Genomic DNA, 21,688 nt, shown 5'->3' with positions numbered 1-21,688 from the left:
GGATTGTCCCCAGGTCAGAGACCGGGCTTAGGGTTACAGATTCTGCAACAGATACATCTTGCTTAGAATCGTTTAGAGAGGATATCACACGAGCTGAGTTATGGTTATAGAAGTACTAACAGCTAACAGTTACTGAGCACTTACCACATAACCTGTTAACTTTTCTAAATACGTATATTAACTCCTTTACTCGTAACTTCTCAGTATTTTTGCCTATATTTATTCTTGATTGAAAATTAGGATGATACTGTATAGACAGTTTATACGTAGCTTCCTTCAATTCAGTGAAACTGAGGTCTGAATTGTAGAGCATGAACATGATTCTCACTAAACATTGCCTAATATCCTTCCAAGAGTTGTACCAAACAAGTTGTACTTCTCCCACAAGTAATGTATGAGAGTACCACTGTACTGTTTTTTGAGAATTAATTATTGCCTCATTGAAAATCTGATTTGATAGGTGAAAATAATATTTTTTGTTTTGGTTTGTGTTTCCTTGAAAACGGTGAGTTTGGATATGTTGTTCATATTTATTGGCACGAGTATATCTTTGAAAATACATTACTTATGTGGATAGTTTTTAAGTGGCAGTGCAGTTCAATTTAGCAAATATTTATTGAGCACTTTTGTGTCTCAAATCTAGACAAGATGTAAATTTTGATAACAGTATTGTTGTTTAGAATGATCTCCCTCAGAGCAAGATTTCTTTTCCTTAGAACACTCACAAAGATTTTCTAAGCCAAATAATTAAACTTGAATTTTTGCTGGCTAACTGCTGAACAGATGATGATTTTGTTAACATTTAGCTTTGTTTATCCTTAATAGCCTCTTCTTTAAGTGGGAACAAAGATTCCATTTATAGCCTGGCAATGAATCAACTGGGAACAATCATTGTATCAGGGTCCACTGAGAAGGTAAGGGGGAGCTAACGGGTATATTTTAACACCGGAAAACAGAGACACCAAAATAATTCGATCCGTATAATTACTAAATACACAGACAGAGATTTTGTTAAGGGAAAGGTTTTATTTGAACAAGTAAGAATATAACTATATAATTACTGTCGTTTGTGGTGACGGGGGTGGGCTGAATGGGTGGGGGAGGCCTATTCACGTTTCGACATTAGAAGGGGTTCCTCCTACTTGAAAAGATTGGGAGCCTCAGTCGGTGGCCATTGGCAAAACAGTATTTCCTTCACAGTGTAATGGTTGTCATTTGACCTCTCGGTCATTGAAATTGGTTCAGGCGTGTATTCAGTTGATGTAACATTTTGTTAAAATACACAGGTTTTAAGGGTGTGGGATCCAAGAACATGTGCGAAACTAATGAAGCTGAAAGGGCACACAGACAATGTCAAAGCACTGCTGTTGAACAGGGATGGTACACAGGTACGTACTTGCACGTGGATGTTTACCTAGTGACCTTGTCTCAAATTTCATGCACCAGACACTTCTGAAGAGTGGTCTACTTTCCAATCCTTAAAATACCCCAGTTGCACCTAATAGTAATCCACATTTTGAAATTAATTCTGTTTGCCTCACTTAAATACAGACCAAACAAGAGGTTCCCTCAGAATAACTCTAATGCCAATGACTATACGCAGTTACGATGGGATAGGATAAAATAATTTATTTTTTATTTATTTTTTAATGTTTATTTTTGAGAGAGAGACACAGAGTGTGAGCGGACGAGGGGTGGAGAGAGAGGGAGACACAGAATCCGAAGCAGGCTCCAGGCTCCGAGCTGTCAGCACAGAGCCCGATGCGGGGCCCGAACCCACGAACCAGGAGATCATGACCCGAGCCCAAGTCGGACGCTTAACCGACTGAGCCACCCAGGCACCCTTAGGATAAGATAATTTAAAATGTTACTTTGTGTAAAGCAGAAGGAAGTTTTGGTATTGAATGCTTTCTGCTAGTGAAAATTTCCTAACAGTGGGTCTGACTTTGGGCCAAATCCTGTCATTTGACTCTGTAGATACAGCCTGTAAGTTTAGACATCTGACATAATACTTACAAACATTTTGGTAATGTTTGAACATGTACTGGTACCCTAGTACTTTGTTGGGTACATAATTTGTGGATTATAAATCACAATTCAATTTGTTCTGTAGCAGTGGGAAAATGATCTTCCATCAATGTAGGTAATACAAACAAAAACCGAGCACCGTTTCCAGTTAGGGCCTACTTCTGCCCCGTGTCCCCGTCTCCCCAGCCATGTTTGCTCACGGGCCAGGGAGGAGCCCGGAGCTAGCTGGAATTGATTGCGAGTGGGTTAGGAAAAGCAGAGTGGGGAGGTGGCACAGTGAGAAGCGCCATCGGTCTGTCACTCCTGTGGGAATTACGTCATGCAAGTTGCCTCCCATGTGAATTAGAGAAGCCTTTGTCTCCGGAGGTGAGAGGAAATCATCCTTCAGAACCAGGCAAAGAGAAGTTAGACGATGCCCGTGGAGGTCTTTGGAGCTACATCCCAGTGTTAATGTACTTACTGTGTGGCCTCGAGGAGAGGACTTCACTTTCCTAGTCCTTGGTTTGCTCATCTGCAAAGTGGGGATCATAATGTCGGTAAGGTTAGAAGTAGTAAGTATATTCTTCTCTGTAAGCTGTGGCATTTTCTAGAGTTCTTGAGTTCCTCTGCAGCCCCGTTTTCATGGGAGTCTGAGAAGCCCGGTCAGTCCGCTCCTCACTGTTTTTGCAGTGTAGCTACTGAGCTCCACTTGGGATGGCTGACCCTGCCTTGTTCTGTTGGCTTTGTTCGGGATTTGACTGGGTCACGTGGTCTTTGTGCAACTGCCCCGAAACAGGGGATGTGGATAAGATGGTTTTCAGAAGGGGGCCGTGGGCTGGGCAGATTTTCTAAAGCTCCTCTTGCTCCTATACGCCTTGCTTTGTCTCCTGTGTGTACAGATAGGAGTGTGCTTTTACCTAAGGCAATTTAGCGCACGTGGTTACAGACGCACTTCACGTGAAGTCAGCTCCACGGTACGCAGACCGCTTGAAAGGCTGCCGTCAGCCCCGGGGTCAGCCCCGGGGTGCGTAATTAGGCAGAGACTCCTTCCCCCTTTCCCCCTCCATCCATTGTCCTTACTGGCAGCTGGAGGCTAAATGTAAATTTAACCACCAACTGCGCAACATATTAACATTAGGGAATCTGATCAACATAACAGCAATGCTAACTAGCTGTTTGGGTAAAAGAGAGGAAGGAGAAAGAAACCTTGGCATACTGATTCTCAAACTCTTGTAATATATGAGAGAAATAGTTAACAATTACCGGACCAGAGTATGTACTGTATCCTGCAGAGTTGCCCTGTAAGCTTCTAACACAGGATCTCCGGTGTCATTGTAAGTCAGGACTTGTGATAAGATACATATAAGGGTCACCTGAGTGGCTCCGTGGTTCAGTTTGAGTCATGATCTTGCAGTTCGTGGGTTCTAGCCCCACACTGGGCTCAGCCCTGACAGTGCAGTCTGCTTCAGATTCTTTGTCTCCCTCTTTCTGCCTCTCTCTCAAAAATAATAAGCATTAAAAAATAATGTATGTGCGTGTGTGTGTGTATCATAGGCCTGTGAATCCCATGGACATCCTCTTCCTTTGTTGTTGTTATTGTTTAGCAAATCTTACTGTTTGAGGTCTGTCGCCACTGAGCTTGTTTTGATCGGTGCCAACATTACTGGCCCGAGCCAGTGGACATCTCATCCCTTGTACTTGCTCAGGCAATTGCTTGAGGAGCTGGGACCGTCTGCCATCTTAGTTTGAGTCAGTGACATCCTTATGTGTCCCTCAGAGGGTTTTCCTGGTAACCTAAGTACTGCTTAGCCTTATCTTATGGGTCCAGGGGTCTTTAAGCATCGGGCTATTCCTGGCCAGCTTACCATGCCCACGTGGCTGCTATTGGGAGTTGAGTTATGTGTGAGCGACCATCCCAGAAACACTCGTGTTGGTCCACAGCAGCCTGGCTTTGGTCCACTGGCCCCTCTACTTTCTCGTTCAGGAGCACAGACCCCCCCGATCAGGGCTGTAGACTCTGTGCCCCTAAGTCTGGTGTAGCAGAACCATTCAGGGCCTCCTGTCCTAGTCCCAAGAGTTACCTCCTAATGACAGGGTCTTCACGTGTATCTACCAGAAGGGTGGAGATAGTTTGGTGCACGACTCGAGCTCCTGCAAGCTGTCAGGCACTAGAAGTCCTATAAAATAGGCACATCCTTCAACCACACTACCGACCACTACAAGGAAGGTCACCAACATTATACTTTAAAAGCAATCGCTGTCTGCTTGGGGGCCTGCTTTTTAGCAGTCTTAGGATACAGTTACCATCAGAGATGATTTTGTCTTCCGTATCAGGGTTGATACAGCTCTGTGTCCCCTCATCGGCTTTCAGCTCTACACTTTGGGTCTAGAAGTAACTGCAAGTTGCCCAGGTTCTGAGGACTTCCAGCCCATCACCTTAGGGTGGAGTTTCCTCCTCCTCAAGTTGTCAGACTTACTCTCTGTAGGTACACGGCCTAGGATCTGAGGGATCAGAGCTGTACTGACAGCTTCACCACCTCAGAGTAGCGTCTCTTCGTGGAAGGCGAGCCCTTCCTTGCCCTTCCTCCATTAGATTGTGTCGGTCCTCCCGCGCGCACGTTGGAGGTCTGCTTGTAACTTAGCTGGGACAGTTTCTTTGTTGGCTGGTCTCTCGGTTGCCTTGTAGACCAGTTGGAACAGGTGATTCAAACACCGATGCTCCCGGCCACTTACGGGGGAGTCTCCCGGTACGTGTTCATTTAGTTAACCTTGTCCAGAGTTCTGAAGGGTCCTTCCGGTCACGGGGCACCCCAGTATATCTTTAGCATTCCTGAAGGCCTCATCTATTCGGACACTTCCCAAATCTCTAAGCCCACGGCTACCTGCTCTAAGCTTTTGCCTACTTGATTTCACACGCCAGCACCAGCACTTGCTTCTCCTCGAGGCCACTTGTTCCCTCAGAGGAGTAAGGTTTATTCTCTTCGGCAAGTCACCATGGGAACTGGTAGCGAACACCAGGCATGTGGCTGATTCAGCCTCCTTCTGCCGGACTCACAGCGTGCTCGGCCCTAATTTGTGTGCCAGCAACTTCTACGCAGTTGATGCTCCGGAACCTTTAGAAAGCGTCAGGATTGCTAATGTTAACTCTGAATGCTGGAGGTCCCCATTTTATATTAATAGACATTGAACTTGAGGCTCAGATGGGAAGTACCCAAGGTCACAGAGAGTAGTGGTAAGCCTGGGACTAGGATTTGCTTCTGACTCCTATTAGTAGAATCTCAGAGACCTGGCAGGCCATCAGGAATCCATTGCCATGAGCAGGGGGATGAGACGGAGTGTGACCCCTGGCTCTAATAGGCTTGCTGGCCTAGTGCAAAGCTTGTCAACCTTAGAGTACCAGAATGACCTGGAGAGCCCATCAAAGCATGGATTGCTGGGCCCCACCATAGTTTCTGCCACATTAAGTCTGGAATCGGACCCAGGAATCTGCATTTTTAACAACTTCCCAGGGGATGCTAATTCTGCATGTGGCCAGCCAAGAGAGGACAAAGGCAGTTTTTTTCCTCCTGTTTGAGCAGGTACTGTTGCCTTCGGTCGTGTGAGCCTATGGTGCGTGCTTATCAGAAGTCTTTATCAGAGGCAGAAATACAGGTTGTCAGACCTGTGCGTTTGACAGTGTAGAGTCAACAAGGACAGACACCGGCTGCAGAACACAGGAAAGCAGGAACCTTCTGGCCGGAACTTTCTCTAACGTTAACTTTCTCTGTTTTCAGTGCCTTTCGGGCAGTTCTGATGGGACAATTCGCCTTTGGTCCCTTGGCCAACAGAGATGTATAGCGACGTACCGAGTCCATGATGAAGGCGTTTGGGCTTTGCAGGTCAATGACGCCTTCACACACGTGTATTCCGGTGGAAGGGACAGGAAGATTTACTGTACAGACCTAAGAAACCCTGACATTCGGGTACTAATTTGTGAAGAAAAGGCACCAGTTCTCAAGGTATGTCCTGTGTTTTAGTTTTGTGCCTAACATTGTTACACGTGCTGGCCAAATCCAGCAAAATCTGTATTAGAACACAACTCACACAGCTGTGGGGTGGTGAAAAAAAGATATTTTAAGTTTTATTAGTCATCTGTAGAAGAGATTGTGACTTTTTGGGTACGTTTGGGACACGTAGCTCTCCCACTGGCGAATCCCAGTGCGATTGCCCCACGTTGCTCCTGAGCTCCCCCGGCTTTGCTAACCTGTCCTAAGTGGAGGAATGTGACAGGTTCAGGTGTCCGCGAGCAGACAGCAAAGCAGAAAGACCACTGCCTCCGAGGGAGGATGTGGAAGAATGCTTCGGAAGAAGAGAACGAGCCGGTTCATCCTCCAAACCTGACGTTTCTACCTCACAGCAGTCCCGATTGCTGACCAGCGTCCGGCGTGTTGGTGAAAGAGTACTTGGGAAGCCGTCCATATTGACACGTGCTAAAAGTGAAGCCTGGACTGCAGAATGGCCTGTCATCACATGACCGCGCGTTCGGCCTCACTGATCGTCTCAAGCATTGCACGTTAAAACCGTACTGAAGAGAACTCCAGATTTAAAATGGAGGCATAAAGGCAGCACGACTTCCTTTTCACAACAATCGTCCAAAAACAATCAGGAAAGCAAGAGACAAAACTGCAGATACCCACAAAACTGAGCGACATCTGAAACCCAGACCACAGTATAAGAGGAAGAGCTGAAGCAAAGGAATAGAGGTCAAATGAGACGGTTGAGGGGATGCTTGTGGCCTATGAGCGCACACAGACTGGCCGAGTACAGCTCTTCAGAATAGGCGGTGCCCCCCAGGGACACACCCAGTAATCCTAGAGAAGCAAGGGAGTTGCGGCAGTCAGAGCCTGTGTGCAGGAAGCAGGCTCCTGGGGGCAGACGGCAGGGAGGAGAAACACGGCGTTTTGCAGTGCCAGGGGAGAGGGAAGCCTAAAAGGACTTAGTGCCCACATAACTGTGTGTTACAAGAAACGTCACTCTGAACTGAGGGGATTCCTTCTTGCGAGGAGTCCAGCCTGTCCCACAACTCCCAACCTTCCGTTTCCTGGCACGGGAAGAATAGTGGTTGACTGACTACAGAGTGATTTTGTGTGCAGACTATGTACATGGGTGTAGGGATGTGTTTCTATACTTGTGCTGTTTTAAAAATACAGAAGACGCAGTAAGCTATTCACAGGTGTACTATTCTTAGGTGGGGGGGGACTTACTTGCATACTTTTCACTTTTGCTGTATTCTCAGGATGTTTTTTTAGTACAAACATCTTCATAGAGAAAGATCTATTTCTTTATCATTAAGAAAGAATAGGGGCGCCGGGTCGGTTAAGCATCCAACTCTTGATCTCGGGTCAGGTCACGATCTCATGGTTCGTGAGTTTGAGCCCTACATCAGGCTCTGCACTGATGGCATGGAACCTGCTTGGGATTCTGTCTCTCCTTTTCTCTGCCCCTCCCCTCCGCCTTGTGTGGGCACGCGTGCACGCTCAAAAAATAAAATAAACTTAAAAAAGAACAGAAAAACAAAAGAGCAAAAACAAAAATTATGTAAGTCATCCTTTTGACTGTACCTGTTTGGATCCCCTGATTAATTAATTAATTTAAAATCACACAGACTTTAAGCCACTGTTTTTGATGAGAAGTCACCCCTATTATACTTTTATGAGGCCACGCTTCCTTTAGCAAAGAGACTGCCTCATTATTCTGTGCATCCGTAGCTTTTCTCCCTCTTTTTAAAAAATTTTTATTTGAGAGCAAGCAGGGGAGAGGGGCAGAGGGAGATAGAGAATCCCAAGCAGGCTCCACACTCAGCACAGAGCCTTCTGCGGGGCTCATTCCCATGAGCCTGGGACCACGACCTGAGCTGAAATCAAGTCAGACACTCAACCAACTGAGCCACCCAGGTGCCCCTGTGCATCCCTAGCTTTTTTTTTTCCTCAATGTTTATTATTTATTTTTGAGAGCGAGAGAGAGCATGAGTGGAGGGGAAGGACAGAGAGAGAGGGAGACACAGAATTTGGAGCAGGCTCCAGGCTCCGAGCTGTCAGCACAGAGCCCAACACAAGGTTTGAACCCACGAACCATAAGCTCACGACCTGAGCCGAGGTCAGACACTTGACGGACTGAGCCACCCAGGCGCCCCATGCCCCGTAGCTTTTTAACGCATGCCAGGGTACCGTCAGCAGGAGTCGATATTTAATAATACATAGCTAGTCCCAGCGACTCAGGAGAGTCAGCACTCAAGAAGGCAATGTTTCTGTGCTTTGTTTTCAGATGGAGCTTGATAGGTCAGCTGATCCCCCTCCCGCAATCTGGGTCGCGACGACTAAGTCTACAGTAAATAAATGGGTAAGTGAGCTTCCATACACCTGGCAAAGGTGTGCAAACATGTGGTTTGTTATCACAGACCTGCCGGACACCAGTAGCAAATGCTCAAGATGAAAAAGCCCAGCATGCTTTTGAACAGTGGCAAAAACATGAAAGCCTCTGTGAATCATCCTAAGGATTGTACTAAAATTAAGGTAAAAGTCAACATGAAGCTTCCGACTTCTTTGTCAGGAGCCAAGATGGACATTTGTTGTGCTTAGAATAGGCACCGTTGCCCGGTGAAACCAAAAAATATTAGTATAGCTTCTGACCTCACAGAACTGCATTTGAAGGCAGCCTGGGTACAGGTTTCCCCCACTGTCCACAAGTTTGCTTTATACTACTTCACTTCTGCAAATTCTGTGTTACCCAGTTTCTGTAACCAAAAGAAATCGGAAGACGATCGTTGCTTTTATGAAATGGCGATTGCTTCTTTGTCTTTACACTGTTTCGGCTTATGGAAGTTTTCATATGAACACTTTATTTTTGGAAAGCGGGGAATCCCTGTACCAACACGGCAGGGACACTTGGCTAGGATTCTGTTTTTCTAAGCATAAGACAATTAGAAAATTGTGCTTTCGAATTCATTTCCTTTTCCCTCTTGGTTTGTAGAACAGGGATAGAATTAGAGGATACGCATAGAGAAGTCATCAAAAATACTCCTAATCCTTAAATGTTATTTAAAGAACATTTAAGTTTTCTTGCTTATCAGATTATGTGTGGATAACAAAAGAGAGTGTGTTTACATTTATTTGTTTATATGCCAGTCAAGTGGGCTTTCTTGGTATGGTAAAAAATGTTATATATCTTGTCTAAATTTCATTGTCCCGATTTGAAATCAACAATAGCTTTACCTGGAAGATTGCTTATTTTTCTCTCCAAAAAGATAATGTTGACATTCCCTTCTTAATACTTTTTTTTTTTTTTTTAAATCGTGGTAGGTAATTGTACTTTGTCACTAAATATTTTGTGGTTGATTTTACTGTTTTGTTTTTTCTTGTTCTTTGTTTTTCTTGCCACTTGAAACGGATTGGCAAATTATAAAGCGTAAAATGATTAAAAAATGAATTTCGTTCCTTTAGACCTTGAAGGGAATTCATAATTTCAGAGCCTCCGGAGATTATGACAATGACTGTACAAATCCTATAACACCACTTTGTACGCAGCCTGACCAGGTTATTAAAGGTGAGTAGGGAAGGTGGAAGGTACGATACTTTTTACTAAGGTTAATTATAGTTACTAAGAGACAAAAAGGAGATGACTTTCCTTTAAATGTAATTCTCCTGTCAACAGGAGACACAGTATATAGGTTTATTTTTAATAGAAGAAATATATTTTTTAAATGCTACTTAGTGTTGGGGTGCCCGGGTGGCTCAGTCGGTTAAATGTCTGACTTCGGCTCAGGCCGTGAGTTCAAGCTCCGCATCAGGCTCTCTGTGGTCAGCGCAGAACCCGCTTCAGATATTCTGTCCCCCTCCCCACTCATTCTCTCTCTCTCTCTCTCTCTCTCTCTCTCTTTTTCTCACTCTCAAAAGTAAGTTTTTTTTTTTTTTTTTTAAATGCGATTTAGTGACTTTAAAAAGTGGGCTTTCTTGAGGTACAGTCTTTTTGCCTAGCATCAGAATAATGATGGTGTTGGAAAAGCCAAACCACTCTGCAAAATCTAGAGAGTTGAATGTTGTCTCTTGGCACAAGGCAGAAAAAGTCAGGTCTGATCCTTGTATTCTCTGTGCTGCCCCTGGAAGCGGCAACTCTGTCTTGAATGCTGGAGTGTGGGGTCAAGGTACTTACTGGTGTCTTCGTCTGCAGTTCGATGTCCGTGCAGGTGGCATCAGAGAGAGAAGGAAGACAGGAAGCAAAAGTTAGCCATGGGACTGATTCAGAGATTTTCTGTCACCGATTGAACTTTTCCCAGTGGGTATTTATAGCAGCCCTTTCAACAGTAGCCAAATGATGGAAAGAGCCTAAATGTCCATCAACTGATGAGTGGATAAAGAAATTGTGGTTTATATACACAATGGAATACTACTTGGCAATGAGAAAGAACGAAATATGGCCCTTTGTAGCAACGTGGATGGAACTGGAGAGTGTGATGCTAAGTGAAATAAGCCATACAGAGAAACACAGATACCATATGGTTTCACTCTTATGTGGATCCTGAGAAACTTAACAGAAACCCATGGGGGAGGGGAAGGAAAAAAAAAAAAAAGAGGTTAGAGTGGGAGAGAGCCAAAGCATAAGAGACTCTTAAAAACAGAACAAACTGAGGGTTGATGGGGGGTGGGAGGGAGGGGAGGGTGGGTGATGGGTATCGAGGAGGGCACCTGTTGGGATGAGCACTGGGTGTTGTAGGGAAACCAATTTGACAAAAAATTATATTAAAAAATAACAATAATAATAATTGTGAACTTTTCCCACTGGGTAAAACTTAACTTAATTGTTAAGGTTTGCCCTTAACAATTTTCCACTAGAAGCCCCTCGAAGTAGGGAGTTTTTAAAGCTATAATCTGTTTTTAAGATGAGACAGTTTTTCTTTGGCCTTAAATTGCCTTAGATATAATTATACGTATATATATTAACATCTATGTATCTTTTGACTCGCCTTCTTTCTGATGGATGTTATGATTTATATTGTTACATGCCAGTTAGTGATTATTGCCATACTGTGAATTTAAATAGAGAATTGTTTTGCTAATCGTGTGGGTTTCTTTTTTCCTTTAGGGGGTGCTAGTATTATTCAGTGTCACATTCTTAATGATAAGAGACATATATTAACCAAAGATACCAATAATAATGTGGCATATTGGGATGTATTGAAGGTGAGTATCTTTTTGTATAAAACGTAAGTTATTGGATCATGTATCACCTGTATTGTTTGTTGTAAAAAAATACGTAGTAACCAAGATAGTAAGTGTGTAAGTTAAGATTTGATTGCAATAATACCTTATTTGGGGGTACTTTTTAATACAAATAATAGATAAGGCCATAGTTCATCTTGTTAAGCACCTAAAATTTGAATGGAACCTTTCTGCTATATGCTGCCTTGCCTTAACAAGAATACATCACAGTTCCTGATCCTTGACACTGTTGACATTTTGGGCCAAATAAGTCTGTCGAGGGAGGCAGGGTGGAGTGGGATCTGTCCTGTGGACTGTAGGATGTTAGCAGGATCCCCAGCCTCTACCCAGGGAGAGCGGCCACAGAGGTTGCCCGGTGGAATGAGGGAACGGGGTAGAGTATCCTGCAGCCTCAGAGAAATAGGCATCTCTACGTGGAGGCGAGGGAATAAGTGGTCTCCATGTGCCATCGGGGAGGCACGGGATAGAGGAGGGGCAGCAGAGTCAGCCTTCGAGAAGACAGCTGACCCTCAGGAAAGAGCCACATGGATGTGACGAGGTGGTGGAGGGAGTATTCCGCGACACGGATCCGAATGGAGGTGAGCTGTGGTGGGAAACGCCCCAGGGCTCCCGCGGAGGTCAGGACACGCCTCTGGGGAGCACTCGAGGGCAGTGAAGGAGAGATCGGAAGGGTCAAGAAAGAGAAACCTTACCGGGCTGCCTGTAGGGTAGCTCTCGTCTTCACAGCAGCTGCCCGGGTCTCCTAGGGTGTTTAGTAACTGTTCTTTGTTCCTGGAACATTGTCTGTGCCTCATTTAACATTGCTTCCAGGTCAGTGTGATGATGTGTTTTATCAGTATGACCAACATGACAATTCCAAAAAGAGAACGTTTTGTGTTTTGGGTTTTTTTTTTCTTTTAACTTAAAAGTGTAATAGCGGATATTTTTTGTCTTAAAGCATCTACCTGCAACTATTTGGCCACGTCCTTGTTGAAATGTTTCTTTGACTCCATTTTATTGAGACATGTGAATATGTGTAAAATTTTGAGTACCTAAGTCGGAATCAAATCAGTTCACCACTTATATTGATAATTCCCATACTTTCTTTTTGCTGTATAGGCATGTAAAGTTGAAGATCTGGGCAAAGTGGATTTTGAGGATGAAATTAAGAAAAGATTTAAGATGGTGTATGTGCCAAATTGGTTCTCAGTAGACTTAAAAACAGGGGTGAGTTTGCAACTGACATTCGTACAATTTGGAATAGTTGAAAGTTTCTTATGTAGCTCAAAATTAAGTATTATTAAGTACGGAGTCCTATGTTTAAGTATGAACGCAGTAAGTTTTTCATGTTAATACTTGCCAAATGCAGTTAAAAAGCGCCTTTTGGTATCCCAGGAAATTAAACTGTAGCTCCACTGAATCCCATGAAACACATTTTGGTCCTGAATCTGTGGCTTAGCACTTAGTACAGATACGTAGGGGCATATTTGGAGAATGTGTTGAGATGGAATGCTGCTAACAGTGTTTTTATTTTGACAGATGTTGACTATTACTTTGGATGAGAGTGATTGTTTTGCCGCTTGGGTTTCTGCAAAAGACGCTGGCTTCAGCAGCCCCGACGGGTCAGATCCAAAACGTGCGTTTAAGTGTCCTTCCCTCCCTCCTTTCGAAAGAGAAGGTGGATCTGTGCTGGGTTAGGTTTTTTTGTTTGTGTTTGGTTTGCTTTGGTTTTCTTCGCTATGTGCTCCCTTTTTTTTTTTTTAACAATATTTGGGTATTTTTAAATCACTTTTCAAGAAATACATATATTCCCTCATGGAATTTGAAAATACTATACCGTTTTAAATGTTTTGGGGGTCTTGGGGCGCCTGGGTGGCTCAGTCGGTTAAGTGTCCGACTCTCGATTTTGGCTCAGGTCGTGATCTCACGGTGGGTGAGTTTGAGTCCTGTGTTGGGCCCCACGCTGACAGCACGGAGCCTGCTTGGGATTCTCTTCTCCCTCCCTCTCTCTCCCCTCCCCAGCTCAGGCTCTCTTTCTCTCTCAAAATAAATAATTAAGTAACTTTGAATAAATTGGTTTTAAGATAAATAAATGTTGTGGGGGCCTGGGTTTTTCTCGCAGTCTGTGGTTTACCTTTAACAATTAAACACACAGCACACTCTCTACCCCTAATCCTTTCTGGAAATCTGTTAGGGTAGGAAAAGTGAAGCTGGGAAACAGTTCTGGTGTCTTCCTTTGTTTTGTTTGTTTTTAATTGAGGTATAATTGGCATGTGACATTATATTAGTTTCAGATGTCCAACCTGATTCACTATTTGTATATATTGCAAAATGATCATAAATCTAGTTAATATCCATTACCACAGTACATAGTTACACATTTTTGTTGTTGTTGTTGTTGTTGCTTATGATGAGAACGTCTAAGATCTGCCCTGTTAGCAGCTTTCAAATGTGCACAATAGTAGTCACCATGACTTACTTATGTGATAACTGGAAGTTTGTACCTTTTGATATCTGCTTCACGTCACTGCTCCCTGCCTCTGGCGACCACCAGTCTATTTTGTCTTTTGTTTCTTTTTAAGATTCGACATGTATGTGAGATCATCTGGTATTTTCTTTCTCTGTCTTACTTCACATAGCCCTCAAGGTCCAACTGAATTATCACAGATGGCAGGATTGTGTTCTTTCTTGTGGCTGAATAACATTCCGTTGTACCTACGTACCACATTTTTTCTTTATCCGTTCATCTATCGATGAACACTTGGTTTCCATATCTTGGCTACTGTAAATACTGCTGCAGTGAACACAAGGGTGTGTATATCTTTTTGAGTTGGTTTTTTCACTTTCTTTGGTAAATACCCAGAAGTGGAATTGCGAGATAATACGGCATTTACTATTTTTAATTTCTTGAGGAGACTGCACACTGTTTTGCACAGTGGCTGCACCGGTTTATGTTCCCACCCACAGTGTAAGAGGGTTCCCTTTACGCCCATTTTCATGAACACTTACCTTTTATCTTTTTGGTACTAGCCATTCTAATGTGTGTGAGGTTGTGCTTTTGATTTGCATTTCCCCGATGATTAGTGATGTTGAGCATTTTTTTTCATGTACTTGTTGGCCATCTGTATGTCTTCTTTGGGAAAATGTCTATTCAGATCTTCTGTCCATTTTTTTTTTTTTTTAAGATTTTATTCTTAAGTGATCTCTGTACCCAGTGTGGGGCTTGAACTCACAATCCCTGAGATCGGAGTCACATGCTCCACCAACTGAACCAGCCGGGCGCCCCTTTCTCCCCATTTTTTAATTGGATTGCTTGTTTTCGCCGTTGAGTTGTATGAATTCCTTGTATATTTTGGGTATTAACCCCTTATCAGATCTATGATTTGTAGAGATTTCTCCTATGCCGTGGGCTGCCTTTTCATTTTGTTGATGGTTTCCTTTGCTGTGCGGAGCTTGTTAGCCTGATGTAGTCCCACTAGCTCACTTTTGCTTTTGTTGTTTTTGCTTTTGGTGTCAGATCCAAAAAATCATCACCAAGCTCCAGGACCTCGCTGCCTATGTTTTCTTCTAGGGTTTTTTTTTTTTTTCCTTAGTTTTTAAAATTTTTATTTAATCTTGAGAGAGAAAGAGAGCACGAGCAGGGGAGGAACAGAGAGAGAGGGAGACACAGAATCTGAAGCAGGTTCCAGGCTCTGAGCTCTCAGCACAGAGCCCGACGTGGGGCTCGAGCTCACCAACCACGAGATCATGAGCTGAGCCGAAGTTGGACGCTTGACGGACTGAGCCACCCAGGCACCCCTTCTTCTAGGAGTTTTATGGTTCTGACAGTCAAATCTTTAATCTATTTTGAGTTAATTCTTGTGTAGTGTGAGAAGAAACGTATAAAAGTCTATTACATTTTGTTGATTACCTCTTTGGTTGCTATTCTCCTGAGAATGTAGTATGTAGACATACCTGATGTACATAAATATAGTTTTAGTGGCTCTGTATGGAAATAGTTCTTCAAAGGATGTAATTCCCGTTTTTGTTCATTTTTAATTTTTTTTAAGTTATTTATTTATTTTCAGAGACAGAGACAGTGTGAGCGGGGGATGGGGAGAGAGAGAGAGAATCCCAAGCAGGCTCCCCACTGTCAGCAGAGAGAAATCATGTGAAATCATGACCTGAGCCAAAATCAAGAGACGCTTAACCAGCTGAGCCACCCAGGCCTCTGTTTTTGTTCATTTTTTTAAAATGGTCCTATTTGGGGCACCTAGGTGGTTCAGTTGGTTAAGTGTTCGACTCCAGCTCAGGTCATGATCTCACTGTTCATAGGTTCAAGCCCTACGTTGGGCTCTGCTCTGACAACACGGCATCTGCTGGGGATTCTCTCTCTCCCTTCCTCTGCCCCTCCCCTGCTCACCTGCTCTTTCTCACTCTCAAAAATAAACATTAAAAAAAAAAAAAGAATGGTTATATCTGAACAACCAGATAGCTTCATATTATCAGAACAACCAGTTAATTGCTCTGTATTATCACTGCTGAAACATTCTAAGATAAATTTTAATAGACTTGGCAAAATCTTTAAAGTCTTTTAAACATCGTTGGCATCGGTTACGAATGTAACATCCGAATATGTGGAAACAATTTTTATTTCTTTCCCTCTGTTTTTAGGTGAAAACTAATAACTCTCTTTTCCATGTCTTTTCATGTTAACTCTTTTGCAGTGAACTTAGGAGGACTTTTACTGCAGGCACTCCTAGAATATTGGCCTAGAACACATGTGAATCCAATGGATGAAGAAGAAAATGAAGTAAACCATGGTTCGTGTTTTTATATCCAAATAATTGACTTAAGATTACTCAGAAGTTTAAGATGCTTGGAATGTTTGTTATTCTAAGGATGTTTAAGAAATGTTTGGAAGCATTTGCTAAATCGTGACAAAATAAATACTTGTGATGTGCCCAATTTATCACCCTTCCACGTATCAAAGAACGTCCCGTCTTGACTTGAGATTCCAAGAGCACTATTTGTGAAGCTGCTCAAGATGGGTAAAAAAAACCCTATATATCCAAATGACCTTCTCCTTAAAAGCAAGCAGCTTAGCAGTCTTCTTCCAAAGAAGACTGTTCCTCAGAGCATCTGTGGTCCCTGCTGGACTCACCTCCAGAGCTAGCTACTTAGCTGCATCAGGAAGCCATTTCTGTCCTTACCTGGTCATAATTCATGCCGGCCTGAAACACAGGCATTACCTAGTCTGATGATCTACCTGATTTTGGCTCCAAACGTTTCAAAGAATCAAATTTCAACCCAGAAGTGTCAGGATAAGCGAATGGGTATTTGTAAAGAATTAATGTCACTGAGGATTGAAAAGTTATGTGTGCCTCAGACAGTGGCAATAACTTTCTCTGGGCAGTAGAAGAGAACATGTTTCGAGTTTGTAATTTTGATTCAGTTTGATTGAATGAAGAGAAAAAAAAGAAAACAATCTCACAGCTCATATGTCACCTATTAGCCAGTTGAAGAATCCTTGAGTCCTACCTGCCGAGGGCTCACTCTGTTGAATATTCTCTGAATTCTCTGAAGATTCTGCTGAAGAGCGCCCACTTCTGGTGGCCAGTAATGACCAGGACCTCCTGCCAGAGCCTTTGTTCTGGCTGATTCATCCATAATCAGTTTAAATCTCTTGTGCGCAAGGTCTCTTGTGCATGCTTCTCTGCAAGCCAGTCTTCTGATATCCCTGTCGCAGAGGGCGCCGACCCCACCCGTGGTGGCTTTTGTTTTGTGTCATCTGGTGCACGCCCCTCCCCATCAGAATCGTACAGGGGGCTCTGAGCCAGAGAAACTCGACGGAAAGATCTTCAGCAGAGGGTGGAAAAAGCCAGGTCTCAGTGTGGGCTCTGGCATTTATCAGCTGTGTAGCTGTGGGCATGTCATTCCCAGCCATGCCCGTCCCTCTCCACCTGCAGGGTGACAGTTAGAATGCCCTAGAGGCCCAGGTAGACGATCAAGATCAAAAACTAGTAGGACAGTCTGCAGCACTGGCGTCCAGGCTTTGGCTGTGGGAGTAAGGAAAGAGTCGCAGGAATCTGGGTCATCCTCAAATCAAACTGCCGTAGTAAGGGCGGGGGCGGGGCCCACCCACCGTGCAGCCAGACCGCTGCTTGCTCCACCCGTGTGGTGATCGTGGTGATCGGCACCAGCACCGTGCTCCGTGGGCTCTCCAGAGTCGTGTAGATGCCCCTCGGTGAGCAGCTCAGGCGTCCGGAGGCCTGTCGTGAGCTGCTGGCAGGGTTGATAGAGATAAATGAGCACGGACCGCATCCTTTCGGACCTAACGTTCCGGCAGGGCAGAAAGCTCCTTGGATAGAGCAGATAGAGCATTATGAGATCACAGGGAGGTGTCGGGTGCTGTGGTAGAGGGTCTGAAAGTGCTGTGGGGTCAGAGGGTGACGTGGCTTCCAGATTCACCAGAGGTGTCTCTGTGAACAAGGCGGCACTGGAGTGGGGCTCAACCGCACTTCGTCAAAAGGTGACGAAGAAAGCAGGGTAATGAAATCTGCAGGGAATAACAGGAAGGAGATTCGGGCCGCTTTGGGGGTTTTACTTTCCGCTAATACCTCTGCCATCGGCTACGGCGGCCGTTAAAACATAAATTTGTTTCTGGCCGCAGAAATTTTCCCGATCTCGGCGTTCTACCCACGTGCACAACAGCGGACCGCCATTCGTAAACAGGCTGTCCTAGACTTCCCTGTGGCTGAAGGAGATGGTTCGCTCTTTATTTCAAATCTCAGATGCTAATGTCTTCGATTAAAATTCCCTAAAAGTATACAGTCATTTCCCACGAGGTACACCCCAAGTTGCCGTCCTCATTCTTTGTGGAAATTTGACTTTGATTGGTTTTGTCCCTTTATCTGACTGGCTGACTTCTCAGACTTTGAACTTTAAAACGCTTGGCGGTTTGAAGCCTGTAGAAACAAAATGTTACATTTGAGCACTGGCTCTGGATACTGACACCATGTGCATCTTTTCCTAGTAAATGGGGAGCAGGAGAACCGAGTGCAGAAGGGAAATGGATATTTTCAAGTCCCCCCCCACACTCCTGTGATCTTTGGTGAAGCTGGGGGACGCACGCTGTTCAGGTATGGGTAAGGAAGGTCGGAGACCCTGCCGAAGAGAGCATCCCGTTTGCTAAGAGATACGGACTCAAACATGATAAGCTGGGGTTTGTTTTTTTTTAAGATTTTACTTTTTTTAGCCAATTAATTAGTTATTTTTAAAGATTTTATTGTTAAAGTGATCACTCCAACATGGGGCTCAGCCTCACAACCCCGAGATCAAGAGTCGCTCGCTTTACTGATGGAGCCAGCCAGGCACGTCCAAACATGATAAGTTGTTCATCACTAACTTTTATGGGTGTGATTCGGAAGCTTTTCCCTGTCCGTGCGATAATTCAGTGTCTGATGCCGGTCGGCCCCATCCTAACTGAGAGCTGAGCCTCTCGTGTGAAAGTCAGGTCGGGACCTTGCTTTCAGGCAGCTCCTCTGGTGGTTTCTGCAGGAAGCTCTCCCTTTCTCTCACTTAAGCCAGCGTGACTGGGGGGCCAGGAATCCCCAGATGTCCCTGCTCAGAGCAGCAGAGCAGGGCACTTCCCTCGGGCTGGGCCCTGCAGGACCGCCTGGGCTGCTCCTGAGAACCGTGGTGCTCGGTGGTGCCCCGGCCTGAGGTGCAAGGCGGTCGGTCCCTCGTGAGGCACCGCGGGGAAGCTGCCGTAGCTTCCCCTCAGGTTGCCAGCGAGGCCCTGCTGGAGCCACGGGGGAGCTCACTAGCGTCTCCTCTGGGCCAGAAGTGAGAGGAACGCTTCTGTTGCCCTTGAGCTCGGAATCCTCCGAGGCTCATTACCAAAACCGCCCCGCCCCTCTCAGGCGCGGAGGGGGGGGGGGGGTGCCCTGTGCCATGCACGGGAGCCCCGCCCGGGCAGGTGAGCTTTCCGGGCTGTTCCGCCTCCACCCAGGGTTCCTGTCGTCACCCGACTCAGAGGAGCGGCGCTAGTGTGCGCCTGGCCTCGAGGTCTGGGGCCCTGCTCTCCCTCCCGGCGGGCTGAGTCAGGCCGCCTGGCTGCCGTCAAGGGGGGGTTGCCCGGAACGAGCTCCGTAGGGTCCCTCCCTCTAATGTTTGCTGACGGGGGGGGGGGGGGGGGGGGGGGGGGGGGTTGTCGTTTGTGCTGCTTGTGTCACTTACTACCTGACGGGTTTTGTTTAGGCTGCTCTGCCGAGACTCCGGGGGTGAGACTGAGTCGATGCTTCTTAATGAGACAGTGCCACAATGGGTCATTGACATCACTGTGGATGTAAGTGTCCTTCGCTCCTGCTTCGCCCTTTTGTCCTTTCCAGATCACGAAGGCATAAGAACAGCTTTAGACCGTGCCGTCCTAAACTCGAGTCAAAACTAGGCTCCAAGTGGAATCCCCCTCTGCTTCCCTGCAGCTCCAGGGCTGCGGAAGAAGTTGGTAATGAGTCGTGTCAGTTTATATCTCTGTTGGATTGAGTTATAAACATGTCATGTGCTTATTAAAGAAAATAAACGAATGAAGGGAAACTCCCACCTCTTTCCCAGTCATCCCTTTCTTCCATCCACTCCTGTCCTTCTCCCTAGAGCGATAACTTTTCGTCGTTTAATGCACAACCTTCAGGACTTTTTTCTGTGCATACACAAGCAGGTAGTATCCAGGTGTGTGTGTAGGTGCCTCTGTGTGTGTGTAGATACAGACACACACACACACACACAGTTCATTATTTTGCACAAAATCTTATACATTCTGTTCTGCAACTTGGTTTGGTTTTATTTTTTGCTTAAAAATATGTCTTGGATGGTTTTTCATGTCTGTACGTCATATGGGTCATTCCTTTTTAATGATTACATAGTATGTCTTTGTATAAATGTGTCATAATTAATTATCTGGTCCCCGATTGAGGGACGTTAAGGTTGTTTCCAGTGTTCTCGATCACAAACAATGCTTCCGTCAACATCCTTGTACGTGTATCTTTGTATACTTTTTAGGGTAAGTTCCTAGAAGTGGGCTTGCTGGATCCAAGGGTCTGCAGGTTTTAAATTTTACGATACAGCCCATTTGCCCCCACAGAGGCTCCAACAGTGCATGAGTGCCCATTTTTCCACACTGACGACACTGTCGGTCTTTGCTAAAAGACGGCAAATATATCCTTGTTTTAATGTGGGTCGGTTTGTTTGCTTCCATCTGTACTGAGGTTAGGCATCTTTTCGTGTTGGCTGTTTGTGCTTCTCCTGTGAATTGCCTCTGTATCCTTCACTCCTTTTTCTGTTGGGGAGTTTGTGTTTCTCCCTGATTTGCAGGACTTCTTCATATTGAACAGTCACCCTCTGACTATTATCTGTGCCTCTCAGTTGAAGTATTACTTTTTCGTGGTTGGTGTCTTTTACCAGGCGAAAAGTTTGAATTTTTATGTAATCAGATTGATCTTCATGGCTCTGAGTGTCACATCTTGCTTGGCTGTTCTCTGGTACGTCTGTGATCATTGTTTGTGTCTAGACCTGTAATTTATGAGAATGTGTGCTGTTTAGTGTGAGGTGGGATGCCAACTTCCTCTAACAGATAGCCAGTGTGCCAAAACAATTTTTTTGAATAACCTGTCCTTTTCTTAGTAATTGGAAATGCTATCTTTATCAGGTACTAAATTTCTATATGCACATGGGTCTGTTTCTAGACTCTCTTATGTGCTGTTGATCTGTTTTATATATTCCTAAAGCCTTATGAAAAGAGATTGAATCTCTAGAACCTCCAGAAAATGTGTTTTCTGTCCAGATATACCTCCAAGAACCTAAAGCGAGTGTGACACCTGATGTGTATTCTGTGCTCTTAGCTGTGAGTCCGAGCTCCCTATAAGCACTATTTTCTTTGAGTGTGAAACTCACCTGGGATGCATTGCTGACGTCCAGCCTGTGGCTTATTCCTGAGAGGAGACACCCAGACAGGATATGACACGGAGGCTTGAAGGGGAGAAATACGCAGAGAAAAGCTGACCAGTTAATTTTGTCCTTCATCTGAGTATGTGATTTACCGCATGGTAGACATCTAGGCGTTTGGCTGAAGTTTCCACTCTCGATTAAAACCTCAGACCTGATGTGAGAGGGAGAGACGGTTGGAGGACCTCAGTGACCCTTCCAGCTGGATGACGGGCCTCACCAGCCTAGAGTGTGTGGTTTTGCTCAGAAGTGGATGCTGTGGGGTTCTCTCCAGAGACTGAATTTTCTGTCTGGGCCCCTAAGTATCAGCCCCAGTGTTTTAACGTGGAATTGAGATTTTGCTTTAAACAGCAAGTAATATTTGTTTCCCTTTAATACCTTGAATTGTTATTTGGGAAGAGCCATACTGCAGTCTCACATTGCCACTGACGTATCGTTTATCTTGTATGCGTTTCATCACGAAACTG

At 44.8% G+C, this 21,688-nt stretch overlaps 1 protein-coding gene across 3 annotated transcripts in view; it reads left to right on the top strand.

Moving 5' to 3' along the window:
- WDR48 (WD repeat domain 48) overlaps positions 1-21,688 on the top strand; it is a 42,972-nt gene that overhangs the window by 17,060 nt on the left and 4,224 nt on the right. For 2 of the 3 annotated variants that reach the window (XM_019418746.2, XM_053903971.1), the window contains 11 exons: positions 826-914; positions 1,287-1,388; positions 5,781-6,005; positions 8,311-8,385; positions 9,486-9,588; positions 11,125-11,222; positions 12,360-12,467; positions 12,780-12,876; positions 15,947-16,042; positions 18,256-18,361; positions 19,482-19,569. In XM_019418746.2, coding sequence (XP_019274291.1) covers positions 826-914; positions 1,287-1,388; positions 5,781-6,005; positions 8,311-8,385; positions 9,486-9,588; positions 11,125-11,222; positions 12,360-12,467; positions 12,780-12,876; positions 15,947-16,042; positions 18,256-18,361; positions 19,482-19,569 — 1,187 coding nt within the window. Of the gene's footprint in view, positions 1-825; positions 915-1,286; positions 1,389-5,780; positions 6,006-8,310; positions 8,386-9,485; positions 9,589-11,124; positions 11,223-12,359; positions 12,468-12,779; positions 12,934-15,946; positions 16,043-18,255; positions 18,362-19,481; positions 19,570-21,688 lie in introns of all 3 variants that reach the window. The other variant, XM_019418744.2, reaches the window with a different exon arrangement.

Source organism: Panthera pardus, unplaced genomic scaffold (genome assembly GCF_024362965.1).
Source record: "Panthera pardus isolate Hobbes unplaced genomic scaffold, ASM2436296v1 HiC_scaffold_16, whole genome shotgun sequence".
NCBI classification, from domain to species: Eukaryota; Metazoa; Chordata; class Mammalia; order Carnivora; family Felidae; genus Panthera; species Panthera pardus.
This window is presented reverse-complemented; position numbering and strand designations above follow the sequence as displayed.